The sequence below is a fragment of the Passer montanus genome, unplaced genomic scaffold (assembly GCF_014805655.1).
Source record: "Passer montanus isolate IOZ18808 unplaced genomic scaffold, ASM1480565v1 scaffold60, whole genome shotgun sequence".
Classification (NCBI taxonomy): Eukaryota; Metazoa; Chordata; class Aves; order Passeriformes; family Passeridae; genus Passer; species Passer montanus.
Window position 1 is genome coordinate 4,255,016 of NW_024371038.1, and position 14,450 is coordinate 4,269,465.

The 14,450-nt window shown below is 40.0% G+C and overlaps 1 protein-coding gene across 7 annotated transcripts in view; it reads left to right on the forward strand.

Moving 5' to 3' along the window:
• SLC44A3 (solute carrier family 44 member 3) overlaps positions 1–14,450 on the forward strand; it is a 91,107-nt gene that overhangs the window by 52,630 nt on the left and 24,027 nt on the right. For 4 of the 7 annotated variants that reach the window (XR_005629607.1, XR_005629608.1, XM_039727191.1 and 1 more), the window contains exons 1-10: positions 7–41; positions 219–326; positions 2,685–2,810; positions 2,938–3,080; positions 3,525–3,661; positions 5,176–5,269; positions 6,633–6,802; positions 7,338–7,427; positions 8,056–8,180; positions 9,538–9,724. Coding sequence is in view for 3 of the 7 variants with exons in the window: in XM_039727191.1 (XP_039583125.1) it covers positions 15–41; positions 219–326; positions 2,685–2,810; positions 2,938–3,080; positions 3,525–3,661; positions 5,176–5,269; positions 6,633–6,802; positions 7,338–7,427; positions 8,056–8,180; positions 9,538–9,724 (1,207 nt within the window). In the remaining 4 variants the exon portion in view is untranslated. Of the gene's footprint in view, positions 1–6; positions 42–218; positions 327–2,684; positions 2,811–2,937; positions 3,081–3,524; positions 3,662–5,175; positions 5,270–6,632; positions 6,803–7,337; positions 7,428–8,055; positions 8,181–9,537; positions 9,725–14,450 lie in introns of those variants that run through there. The other 3 variants (XR_005629609.1, XM_039727192.1, XR_005629610.1) reach the window with 2 other exon arrangements.

The window sequence follows — 14,450 nt, forward strand, 5'->3', positions numbered from 1 at the left end:
GTGACACGGCGGCCATGGAGCGGCGCGGGGGCCGGCCGCAGGTGAGCGGGGCCGGGGCAGCGCGGGGCAGCGCGCCCGCCACCGCACAGCGCCAGGTGTTCCGCACCGAGGGGGACAAGTGACGCCCTTGCTGAAATCTCCGCCCTTTGGAACTTGAGTTAATTTCACAGGAAGTTTGTTCTGTTGTTTTCTTGAACTATTTTTTTTTTCCTATTTAGGACTCTGGAGATAGTGTTTCTGAGCTACGGGAATGGAGACCAGCCATTTACAGAAAGTGTACGGACACTCTCTGGCTGCTCCTCTTCTGTCTTTTCTGGGCTGGTTTGGTAAGCACGCACAGTTTGTTTGTTTGCTTCCTGGAAGGATAAATCAGATCCGAAGTTAATGGGGGTTCTGCACTGTGTTACACTAAATCTGAACTGAAATTGTCACGGGCACAGGTCCCCAGGTTTGCCCAGGGATAGAGCTTACCTCTGTGGTGGTGCAGTGCTTTATTGTGGTGTCAGTCACACTTCTGAGTTCTGCCCATATGCTTTAGATACCATGTATACACAGGGCTCGGTTATTTAGTATTCACCTTTTTTGTAGGTCAGTCCAGGCTCTGACTGGGCTCTTTATTCTACTTATTTGTTCTATCATTGCTATCTTGCAACATACGTCCATGTGATGCTACCTTAACTCACTATCTTTGGATAGCATGCACACTTTTGGGAGAAGGCTTTGTCTTTCTGAAGCGTGAATGGGGTTTTTAATGTTATGTCTCAGTCTACTCAGGATTCTCATAAATACACTTTTTAATTCCATGCATAGTAGCTTCTTAAATGGAAGCTGATGCAGAATATTACCTATACATTTTGAATAGTACACAAATAGATGGGGAACTTTGTGAGCAGCATAGGGATTTTTTACCTGCTGTCTAATGCTTACTGCTTTGATCAGTGGAGGGGATGCCACAATTTAAACCTGTCAGATGGTAAGGATTCAGGATTTTTGTTTGGTTTCTCTCACTGCTTTTATTGCTCATTTCCTATGAAATAACTTATTGCATGCTTGTGTTTGTTTTCTTGTGTTTGATCTTATTTTTAAAATATTGAAGAAAATGTAATAACACTAATTTGTTCACATAGTGAAGAAATTGAAATCACATTAATAGCTCTGTGGAAATGGGTATCATGGCCATGTACCCCTGAAGCTATTGCTCTGTTACTTAACAATATTTATTGCTTTTATCCACCATTCTGCACTTAAAGAAAAAATAATCACCTACACAGGTGAGGGCATTTTCCCCTTGAAACAGAATTTTTCTAAAAGCCTGTTTCAGTTGAATTACAGTGACAGCTTATTTCTTGTTTTCCTTCTGAGAATATTTTAATTATTAAAAAAAAAAAACACAAATTGCTCAGTAAACAAAGTGGATCTGGATATATTTTGTTATTGTAACAAATCACATCCACAAGTATCCACTAACATCACGTGTTAGTTTGAACTGAGGAATCTCTACAAAGATTCCCATATTGAGGCAGCATTAACATCATAATTTTAAAAAAACAAATCACATCCACAAGTATCCACTAACATCACGTGTTAGTTTGAACTGAGAATCTCTACAAAGATTTCCATATTGAGGCAGCATTAACATGTCATCATAATTTAAAAAAAAATAATTCTGAACTAGTTAAGACTGCAAAATAAGAGTCTGCTGTAAGCAAAAATGAGATTGCTCTCAGAACCAAAGGAGCACATTCCTACATGTTTGTGTATGAGACGTTTTTGCCCAGATCCACTCTTTAGTCACAAGTACTAAAATAGAAGCACAGAAAAAGGCTCTAAAGCTGAAGCTAGAAGGCAGTTGTGCTGGTCTGTGCAGTCTGTCTTGAGCACAGCCAATATTCAGCTGTACTCATTGGAAGCAGCAGTGGTTAATGTGGGACTGGGAAGCCTTGCTGCAGCCAGCAGCTGGCACACAGCCACAGACTCAGTGATTGCCCTTGGTGTGTGTGTGAAATGTGACTTGTTCCCCATGGGACAGAGGAGAAGCTTGCATCACTGAGTTGTTCAGTAGCTGGAGTGATGGGAAGATAAGCCTTGGGTAAAGCAGCACTCAGGACTTTACCAGTTTCACAGAAGAATGAAATTGCTGCTCCTTGGCACTTGCAAACGTTCTTTCCAAGGATTGTTTTGGCCCTCACAATGTACAGGAGGGCTTAAGCTACATTCCTACACTGGTGTCTATTGGTGTTTTATTTTGGCTGAGGATTGCTGCTACTTGTCCAGCAGAGGTACTTAGCTGCCCCTGGGGTTTACAAGAAGATGATCTACTGGAACTTTGATCTGGCAACAGAATGACTAAAAGGTCAGGGCAGTGTCACCAAAGTGCACAGTGTGGCTTTCTCTACGTTTTTCACATGTGTTAAAAAGTGCTCCTTCATGAAATTTCAGGTAATTTCTATTTTAAATGTATTTTGTGCTTAAAAATACCTCTGATTAAATTCACTAGCAGCTTCAAGGGCCCATCATGGCAGCAGTTCTATTGTCCAAGTGTGTCCTGAAGGTCACCCTGTAACATGAGATGCAGTGAGCACATGAAAAATTACCATTTGAATGATCTTGCCTAGCAACACACATGAACATCACTAGGGACAGTGTTCAGCACCTTAGTAATGCTTTCCTCTTATTTTAATCAGGACTTCTATCCTTCTTCTCCTGTGTTATTCTGCTTAATTTATATACTTTCAACAATAGATGAAGGAAAGCTCCAAGGAAGCAATAGGGCTGAACTTGCCCATGTGACTTGCTCTGACCTTGTGCAGGTCAGTGAATTACAGATTTAACTGTTTGCAACCAGAAGGCAAAAATGCATGACCTAAAAGGAATATCTTGAATAGGAAGAAAAAGCTATGGTAGCATGCTTTCACATTTAAAAAAATATTTTAACAGATGTTTATAAGTGGCTATGCTGTGGTGGCTGGTGCTGCAGAAAGACTTGTGCTTGGATATGACAGCTTTGGGAACATATGTGGTCGGAAGAACACTCCTGTAGAAGGGGCAAATCTTTCTGGATTAGACATGACTAATAAAAAGTAAGTGCATCTGAAAATGTACAGATAAATCAAATGTTTGAGAACTTAGTAAAATACATATCTAGTTGTCAATCATATACATCTGTTTATGTATACACTGTTGTACTGAAAGGCAAAAAAGGTGGGAATAGTGCAGAAGAGTGAGTGAAATTAAAAAGTTAGGATAGAATTTGAAAATATGCTGCATTGTTATGCTTTATGCAGCTTCCTTCTTAAAGAGGATCTTAAATGGGACATCAGCCAAACAGGCAGTCATTCTATGTGGCAAATCTTTCTACTTAGGGATGTTGCACATTGAAGTTCCCAGTCATTCCACTGACTCCTTTGGAAAAAGTTTCACTTGCTTTGTAGCACTTTAAAAAAGAAGGTTCAGAATTTAAACTTATAAAAAGCAAACAAATAAAAAGCTTGGTTTTTGAGAAGAGGATCTTTTTTTCTTTCTAGGTATGTGTTCTTTCTGAATTCATGCAGCCTGGAAATACAAAGCCTCAAAAGCAGTTCACTTTCCTTGTGCGTGGCAAGTTGTCCACAACAGCAACTGGACTCTTTGGAAGATCTACAGAGTTTTGCAAGGAATAATGGTGTGCCACAGGGAATATGAGTACCTCAGTGTATCTGTAGAACAGTTGAGCAGCTTCCAGTTGTTTTTTTTTTTTTATGGCTCTTACACTAGGGAGTCATATCTTACCATTAATTTCCTGAACAGCTCATGGTAACAGAAAATGTCTTGTTTCTGCTTTATTTCAAAACCATAATTTCTAGAAATGTTACAGCTCTGTTATGCAAATTAGAAAGTTGTTCATTAATTCCTGCACAGTGCTGAGATTATGTAGCAGAAAACTGACTGTTGATAATGAACTAGTGAAGTTTGGTGGGGGTGCCAATAGGTGATCATAGTTCATATGTTGTTTGTGACTCTTGTCCAAATAGTTCCTTTAAATATAATTAAAACTATGGTGCAATTATTAATTCCACGAGGACACAAGTGGATTTATCCCTCTAGACATCAGATCCCAATGTTTGATATTCCATTTTGTTGTAGTTTAACCCCTGCTGGCAACTAAGTACCACACAGCCACTCACTTCCCAACAAAACCAGGACTCACCTTGAAATTTTATCTGATTCTGGTGTCCAATATGAACATGCTGTCAGAAGTAGCTGTTGTCTGAAAAAAGCTCCTTTTTATTCATGTCCAACATGTAAATAAAATAATCTGTAGCCTAAGCCTTATTTCATGGGGTATAGATAAACTTCAGACCATATGAATATTAATGGCTATTATTGTTGGTGGTCAGTATCCCATTCTTTTTTTTTTTTTTCTGATTTATTTGGCAGGGATTGCTTTTTAAATTGACAATATTTGTTTTAATTTAATTTTGGGATAGTTTGACATAATTTTGTATCTGCAGAAAGCTGTAAACACCTGTGAGATTATAGAAGTATTTTCAGTCTAACGAAGCATAGTTGCATCAAATTCCAGCTAAAACTGCTTGCATGTCAAGGCAGGGAGAAGTCTTGCATTTTGAATGGCTTGGATGTGCCCAGCCTTTCTTTCCCAGAAGTGATGTCCGATGGAGCAGAGTACCTGGAAATATTTCACCTAGATCCCAGCACAAGTTAGGTTTCTGGACACAGATGTGTTCTATTCTAACTCAGAAGGGCCCAGTTCTATTGTAGCTTCCATCATTTCAGGTTTTTCTCTATTCCTAGTGAGCAAGGATTAATAGCCAGGTATGGCGCTGTGGAGAAAACAGTGTGCCTGCCCTCCAGGAATGTAAATGGTAACTGCAGTTAAGAAGGCAAAAGATTCTGCAGATCTGTTATGCAAATTAGAAAGTTGTTCATTAATTCCTGCACAGTGCTGCAGTTAAGTCGAGAAGGCAAAAGATTCTGCAGGGATTGGTTTAGATTTACTCAACTACCTAATTTGCTATTCACATTCCCACTGGAACATCAGGGATGAAAATGGCCTGCTAAGGGATCAAACCGGAAGTGCAAACAAAACTTAGCTGTTAATGTGTTTTTTCTCTCAATTTTTTACTAATCTTAAATTGCTTTTTTCTCTTTTTTTTCCCTTTTCTTTTTTTTTTTCAGGTTCTTCCCTTTGCATTTACAACCTGAATGTTTCCAGTTACACACTAAATCCAAAGGCAACTCAGCTGTGTCCCACACTGCCAGTTCCACCAAGGTAATAATGACTGAGTACTTTACAACCTCCTTCAGTCCAAACAGATTCCTATGTATTGTTACTTTCTCACATTTTGTATTTGGCTTGCTGCTTCACAGTCAGGATGGTTTTGATTTGTTTGTTTATTTTTATCCATGTATCCTTACAAGTTCTTTTATGTGCCTGTGAACATGCCAGTGTCCTGTCCCACAGAATAAACAAGGACTGCATTCCTTTCATTCCTCTACCCTTTATTCCTCTACCCTTCCATTCCCCTTCCTTTTCCAAATTAGGAAAAAGCAATCCATATGAGGAATAGCTTAGCTCCTGCACAGATTTTGCTTTCTCCCTCAAAGCCAAGGATGTGGTCCTTGGCCTTGCTTCTTTTCTTGAGCCCAGAAATCTCCATCAGAATAATTTTATAGCCAGATGGCTTGAAGAACGAATCTGTGGATGTTGCTGTCTTTGTCAAATCTGGCATTTGTGACTCAAAATTCTTAAACCCATGATTTTAAGTTCTACTGTGTCATGAAAATACAGCAGAGAATTGGAATCTCTGTGTTTGCAGAGCTAATTCATCTGCTCTGAACAGCTGAAAATAGAACAAAGTGAAGAGAGCAGGAGACATATAAAAACATTACATACAGTGGATCAAAGGACAGCGTGTAAATTGATGAAAAAATATGGCATGTTTCACTTGTTTCCTCAACTTTCTAGGCCTTTTTTGGTTTGTCAAGGAACTCAGCAAAGTTATTCATCTTGCACAGTAATATTATAAGGTAGAAGCAAAATTTATTAGTGAAATTTTTAGCTGTTGGTAGCAAAACCTCTCCTTTTCAGGTATGAATTTGCCATTGGCTGTTGTAGGGCAGCACTGCCAAAGTGGGACAATAAATATATGCAAGAAGCTTCACTGGGAGTGCCAAATAATTTTGTATAAATATTTGGTGCCATTAATTGTATCTTGCAAACATTGTTTTGATGTGGCTTTTAGAACGCTTAAATGTCGTAAAAACAATACAAAGTGTTTGTGATCTAGAATTATCTACAACAACACAGGTGACAGCCATGTTAGCATGAACTTCATTTTTACATAAAGACATGGGAGCAAAGTAGGTGAAGCCAGACTAGAATGGGAATAGGATGGGCTGATGGTGAGAGAGAGAGTTGTTAATTTCTGTCCCCAGGCTGATCTTGAATGGATCTGTTCTTCTATAGTGATACAGGCATGACACTATTAGGATTTTATTTTGCAGATTATACATAAAATTATTCTTTATAACAGAATGTTCTCTGCGGAGAATGGCAGGATGGTTCTCTGTGGATTTTAAACTGTTTGTCCAGTAATTAATATTTTTTACCACTTTTGTTTTCAACCTTTCAGTAAATCCTTTCCATTATTTAATCGCTGTGTTCCACAAAATCCTGAATGCTATTCCAAATATGCATCTGTCCTAATAAGTATGGTTAATGAAATGGATGTTTTTCATCGGATTCTGAGTGGAATATTGGCAGGAAGAGATACTGTGATAGGACTGAGTGTCCTTGCACTAGGTAAGGTTATAAGTAAAAAGTGAATAATGATATTCAATTGAAAGGTTAAAATGTTTCTTATAAATCTATATGTTTAATTCAAAAGTGAATATTTTTCATATTTTCTGGGCACAGTTATTTTTTAAGGAAGAGTGATCAGATTTTATCTGGAGGCATTTAATAGACTGGTGAAATGCAGATGTCTATCAGATTCTGTGGTCCATGACATGGTTATATACCTCATTTTGGGGGACTGTAAGAAATTGTTTATGAAAAAGAGTACATCAACATGAATACTTGAACTTAATTCTTACAGAAAATGTTACTAAAAAGCTAGTATTTTCCGTGGTGAAATAGATCAGCTAGAAGTTTCTTATTATTTAAGCTAAATGTAATTTTGTGCTTTAGATGTTAAAAAGGTTGGCAGCTTTTCTAAATGCTGTTGCTATTAAGATTACTGTTTAAAAATAAAAGCCAAAATTTCTACAAGAACTTTAAATTTATATTTAAAATAAAAAGGGTTGTAACACTCAAACTTACGTTATGTGTTTTTCAGCTCTCTCTTTGATACTGGTTTTAGCCTTCAGATTCATTCAGACCCTCTTCATCCATACTCTGATTGCACTGGTTGTATTTGGGTTGTTGTGTAAGTATATTTACTGTTTCACTGTACTGAAGGATTAGCAGCTGGACAAACAGCTATCCTTATTTCCATGGGCATCCTCAGTAACCTTCAGCTTACCACAGTCATTTCCAAGCTGAGGCCTGCTTGCCTTTTGGTGCCAAGGTCTGGCTGTGCTGTTCCAGCTGCTGAGTGTTAGGATGATGGTGATGTTTATTGTTTTTGTAGATGCCTGGAAACATTTCTTTTGGCACATGAATGCAGTTATGAAAATGCTACTGTTTCAAAGGATGCTTAGTGAACTCTTACACTGCCCGCTTTCGGAAGGGAGAACCATAGGAATGCGTCTGGCTGAAGCATGTCATTCCATGAAAGTTAGCTTTGTATCTCCACAATGAAATTACATGCCTGAGCTTTAGGATAACTGCAGGAAATCCAAATGTTCTGCTGTGGTTTTACCTCAGACTGACAGGCCATTATTGGATGTTCCTCTGTGCTCACTGATCCTGTGCATCACTTTGGTGACTGGCAGTATTCCCGAGCCCTGTGGGATGCTGGGGATGGCAGGAGACTGGGAAGGGGGGCTGGGCAGGCATCAGCCTGCCAGCAACCACGTGCCCTGCTTGCCCTCATGCTGCTCTGCTCTGCTCAGTTGGCTCAGGTGTTCTCTGGTGGCTCCATTACGACTACAGGAATGACCCCAGCACTGAACTGGAAACAGAAAAGGAAAATGTAAAGTTCCTACTTGGATATGCCATCTTCTCAACAATTGTCACTGTGAGTAGCATTTTGCCCTGAGCAATGGCAGAGGCTGTAACTTGAAAACTTGAACTACAGTGGTTCTGCAACAATAAAAATTCCTATTCGTTTTTAAATTGGAAAATGAGAATAAATTCTATGGTCTTCTGTGGATTCATCCCATCCTGTCAGCAGGAGAACAAGGTGGCAGCTCTTTGAGACAATGAAAGGGCAGTGAAATGCAGGCAGCAGTGTCCGGACCTCAAGTTATGGGGTTAAATTCTGTTTTTCTCTCACTGACCTTGTTTTACAACAGAAAATCTGAGTGTGGCTTGCAACTTCTGAAGAGAGCTTATTCACTCTGATGTTGCAATGTTAAAAGAAGCTATTTCTCAATTTGAGGGTGCAGTCAATTTGTACTTCATGAGACATTTGTCAAAGCAGTTGTCCTGTTGTCTTAGAGATGAATAAGATCCATATGGAATTTGCCAGATATGAACAGTCTGACAGTTTACAGTGACAAATATAAATGTGTCACAGACCAGATTTTTTTTATATCCTCTACAAGTTATGACCTTTTTACATCTGCTGACACTAAAAAGGTAAGAAAGTTACTTTGAATGCTTGTGTGTTCCAGTACAACTGGCTGTTGTTTGCAGAGCTGTGGGAACACCCGCTGCTGCAGGTTATGCTTCTCTTCAGAACTGGTGGCTCTTTCCAGGGCAGGCAAGAAAACTAGTGAAGGAACTGCCATTGGTTGTATTTATTGTTTTAAAGATTTTAATTGTTGTTCATAGTTCCTTGTCACATACAAAGAATTGGGAATATTGTGGGATTTTTGACTCGGGGTTTTGTTATTGGTGGGTTGGGTTTTTTACTTTGGGAAGACAATAATTTTTTAAAATAAGTTTTCATTTTATGCCTGCTTTGGTCCTATACATACATAGCTCAGGAACTAGTTTGGTTGTGGACTGCAGGAAAGGACTGGTTCTCCTACCACTGTGAAAGTGAACAGTGGCAAGTTGACCTGAGTAGAAGGAAAGTTTAAAAGCTCATGACCTGCAGGGTATGTGAAAGCAATGAGTAGTGTGTAATGTACATTTATGTTTGCTATAAAGCAAAACAGTTTCCATTAGATGAATTGAAGTCTTATGAATCCTATTTTGTTCAAAAAAACCAGCAACAACTGTTGTAGGAAAATAGATTTTAATCCGCAGGCTCTTTGAGAACATAGGCAGTGTCTTGGAAGGATTTTCTAATGTGTAGCAAGATTGTATAAATTGCTTTATTGTCATGTCTTTGTGAAATCTGTATCCTCTGATCCCACATTTGACAACTCTGATAATTTTCTTGAGGTAAAACCCCTAACAATTTGTCTTTTTGTTTCCTGAAACAGGTTGTTCTGCTGTCCCTTATATTTGTACTAAGAAAGAGGCTTCCGTTCTCTGTACAGCTCTTTCGAATTGTTGGCAAAATCATTGGCAGAATTCCTTTCCTCCTGTTCCAACCACTCTGGACTTTTCTGATTCTCATTGTGTTCTGGGTATTTTGGGTTGCTGTACTGCTTAGCTTAGGAACTGCAGGTAAGCATATGCTTTTCGTGTTTTTGACTGAGTGTTTTTGACTGACCGTTTCCTAAATTCTCTTCTTAAATGTGGGACCTCTTGGTGTTGGTGTACAAAATGTGGGCTAGCATTGTTACACAGCTGAGCTACTTGTTTTTATTTTATTTTATTTTGTTTTCCACTTGTTGGAGTCTTTTACATTGGCCTTTTGTTTCCATATGTGGACTTGAGTTGTGTTCTTTCTCATTGATTTGTTAATAGATGGTTGTAGGTACAAAATATGTTTAGTGTACTTAAATGAAGAAAGTAACGGGAAGGGGAGACAGCTTTTAGTGTAAAAGTTACAAAATGAGGATGTTCATCTCCTCTGTCCATAAGCAATGTTGAATTGTCACAGAGGCAGAACATTGCTTTGGGGCAGTAGTTCAGTGACAATTGCTATCATTTGGACTAGTGCAACAGTACTTGGATTAATCCAGTGGCTCTTGCAGTTGCAGAGGAGGTGGTCTGTGGAAAGAGTCAAGCACTATGAAAGATATGGCAGAACAGGTTTTTAGTATGCAAATGGTGTTACTGAGGGATATATCATTGTAAGATCTGCCACTGATTGAACCAGGGTAATTTGGATGCTGTTCATTGGCCCAGCACTGTGCCATCCAAGTGAAAGAGAGCTTGTCCCTCTGTGGAACATCACTCAAAGAAGTGAAGCTAAACTGTGTGTATCTCTGGGAGTAGCTCCTCATGTACACATCAGCCCCTGTCCATATAGAGCATTAGGATTTGGGGGTTGGTATTTTTTCATTTTAAATTTCTGGGGCCACTGTTAGGAGCCAATTGCTATTCTTTGGGTCAAAGTTGATGTAGAATCAATGTGGACAGAGACCATTGTTCATGGGTTTTCTCTTTTCACAAACTTGCCAGTGATTTCTGTGTGGAAAACCAAATGCAGTCTACTTCTTTGAATGCTTGGGTGTTACTGTTTACTTTGTGTTGCCACCACTGCTTGAGACAGTAGCTGCAGTAACTCCTTAGGCAGACTTACAGGTCCCTGCCAGGCCAGGAAAGCCTCCAGCCTTGCCATAGCTGAGCCCATTTGGCAAAGCTGGCTGTATTCCCTATCTCTGTGGATCAGGTACCTCACTCTTCCATCACAACTGCTTCCATCTCAGTTCATTCTGGCTCTTTGCAAGACCCACTTCATTCCTAACATGAGAAGCTGTCTGAGTCCATGCTGGCATTGCAAATCACACCCATCGCTCAGGCCAGCCTGGGATCTGTTTCCCTCCAGCTTTCATTGGAGAGTTGTGCAGACTTGCCAGTCCCCGTTTCTGCTGCCTGGAGTAGCTCATGTCTGTCAGGAATGGCTGCTTGAAGCAGCTGCTGACCTGCTTCTCCTGCAAAAGGGTCAGATCTGGCATGGCCAAATGTCTGAGCTGCAGTCTCTTTGTGAATTGTTCCTCCTCACTACATAGTCAAGCTGATGCCCTTTGCTTTAGATGTCATGAATATTCCTTCTCCACACTGCTTTGAGTTAGACTTTCCAATATAGAAGCAGCATTGTGTGCTGGACACAGTTCTGTGTTGCTCATTTTTCTGCAAAATCTTTATGCCATTTGTGTGCGGACCAGACAGGCAGCAGTGATTTTGAAACTGGCTTTGTGGGATACCTTGTCCCTGCTTCAGACCAGGCTTTATAGAAAGGAGCATCTCCTGAGCTATCAACCAACTGTTCATTTAAGATAAATATTAGCTGTACTAAATTTAATATTAGGACAATAGAATTAATTATAACACATAGATTTTCTAAATATATAATTACCAAGAACTATGAGAGCAAATATTACATCCTTGATGTTAAATCAAGCTGACTTGATCTTAATATGCACACATAAGGGTGTAAACCTTGCCCTTATTATATCTATATTTAGAAAATGCCAGCTGAGTCTGTTATATTCAAAAGCTTTTGGAAATGCAGCAGTCATTATAAAAGTAGAAATATTTTAGCTCATGTGACAGAAAAAAACTTGATTATAAGAGCAGGATGGGAAACCATTTGGTATTTTCTGGATGCCTTTACAGACTTTGCAGGAAAATAGTCATTTGCACATTATATCCAAAAGCAAATTCCACTGTATTCACAGGGGAGTAAAACCCAATGAAAACTACTTTTGAGAGGCTTTTTATGCTTTTTCCATGTTGTGCCATTTTTCTTCATTGGTTATATTCTGTTTCCTGCTAGGCATTTTCATTCAACTCTTTTTCTTTTTCCTCTGCCTTGTTGGACAGTAGGATTCAAACAGTTTGTGACCTGCTGTTACATTCATAGTGCAGCACACAACTCCTGACTCAAAGGTATTTTATGTTTTGTCTTCTCTGTAGCTTAATAGGAGTGCTGATATTTCCAGCAAATGATGCAAACAGTACAGAGAGCAGCATAACCTTAGCGCACAGCAGCATGATGATAAAGTTTGTTTTGAAAGAATTGAATTTTCTCAGATTTAGCATAAGAAGGGAAGGTCAATATATTGCCTTTATGAGCAACCTAGTAAAACATAGGTTTTGATGGAGCTATTCTGGCGGGGTATTTTTAGTGCAGATGTCAGTCCTTACAAGATCTTCCTGTTAGAAGCACGTTAATGTTTAGAAGAGCACGTGTGCATTTTATAAACCACCCAAACCACGTCTCAGTTAAAACCCGGGCCCGAATGCGGATGCCAGGGGGCCGCTGTGTGCCGGGCTGGTCCGGGCGGGCTGGGCGCCGTGTCCCGGCCGTGTCCCGGCCGTGTCCATGGAAGCAGCTCGGGAGCCGCCGGGCGCCCGCTGTGCCCGCGGCAGCGCCCGCCGAGCCTGCCCGCGGGATGAGCGCACGGGCAGCTCCGTGTCAGCAGGATTGCTGTTTGGACTTCCAGTCCCTTACTCTGCCTCAGATTTGTTTTGTAATTCAAATCCTGGAAGACGAGCACTAAACGAGATTTGGTGTTGAGAATATTCCATTAGGTGGTCGCTCGAATTTTCAGCCCAAATATGAGTCCTCTGAAACGCTGTCTGTTAAAGCAGTCACCTTCAGATAAGCTGGGGGTCATTCTGCTGTTCTAGGATGACATGCCCACACATCCTGTGATGACAAGTGCATACAGTACCATACCGTTAATACTGCACTGACAGGACACCTTTGTATTATTTATTTGTTTTCTACAATTGTCCTGGAAGTGGAAGACATTTATTTTTGTTTTGAGTTTTGGGGACTTTTTGCACCTCTTGAGAGTACTTCTCTGAGGATCTCCAAAAAGAAGCTTTCTCTTACAGAGCAATTTGTTTTCTTATTGACAAATAGTTGCCTGTCTAGGATTCAGCTGTAAAATACAGGTGGTGATTTTCTTGGGTTTGACACTTTGACGTTTTCTCGCAAATATATAATATATGTTCTGGGGCTGTGCAGGCTGTATTTTAAATGCAAATATACCAAGAAAGCTGAAAAAATGAGATGTTCATGAAGACACTAGTCTTTTGTTTAATACAGAGAGATGGGTAAATAAAATTGGCTTGCTGCTGTGCTGCACCTGTTCTTAACATTTGCTTTGAATCTGCACTAGTTATATAATATTTATGGTGTCTCTGCATCTTAACAGTTATGGAGCACTTGATCCTTGCTTCAGCTGTGGCACACCTGATCATTATGCGACCATGCAGGCACCTTATTTACATCTCCTCCAAAAGTTAGCATTACTGTGAGAAAAAAATCCTAACTTCCTGGGAGCCGTAGAAAGCTATAGCCTGCACTTGAAAGGTACTTATGCATGTGACTAATTTGAAACACATGGATAATCCTATTAAAATCAGTGGCACTACTTATGCATTTTAGGGTAGGCACCTGCCTAAGTACCTTGGTAATTCAGAATCTGTAAGAGCAGCAGAGACTGAGTGAATTCCAGACCTAGAAAACTAGGAGAAATGCCAAGACTTCATGAGACTTTAGGTAGCACAAGCAGTGGCACCAGTTAGAACCATTAGCTGGCTAGGAATGGAATTCAGCTGTTCTTTGGAAAAGCTGATATGTCTTAGGGTTACTGAGTTTTATTGTTTGCTAATTTGTGGGTATTTCACTGCAGAACTGAAGTGGCCACGTGGCACAGCAGAGAATGTGTTTCGACTTTTCAGAGTGCAGGAGCTGTGAGGTCCACATGGTATAAATACTGTGAATGTAGGATGAGAAGGTGGTGTGGGGTTTTTTTGGGTTTTTTTTTTGTGCAATTAAGGTGCATCCTACAGGCAAGTGAGCAGCAGAACTGCGATATAAAGCTGTGCAACACTAAAATGAGCAGTAAAAATGTATTTCCTGCAGAGGCCTTGACATTCCAATTACAGTCAAGTAGCTTACCTGTAAATACCTTTACATGCAAAAGCACAAAATGAGATAACACAATAGATTGTGTTGCAGGAAGCACTAAGATTCAGTGTATGATTCCAGAACCTTTCCCCACAGTGGGAGGAACATATTTTCATGTTAACAGGAACTGATAAACAGGCTCTCAGTATTTTCTTGTCAGTGGCTCTTTGTTTGTGATAAGGAAATTGCTGGACTAAACTTCCCAGGAATTTTTGTCTCTTACAACAGCCTGTTGCTGCAGGCATCAGCAAAGCCTCAGAGCAGCAGCTGCTGGGTAAGGACATCTGACCTGAGTCTGGCAGTCCCAAAAGGGAGCTGAAGGTACGGCACACAGCCACCACTGACTGGTGTCCCATC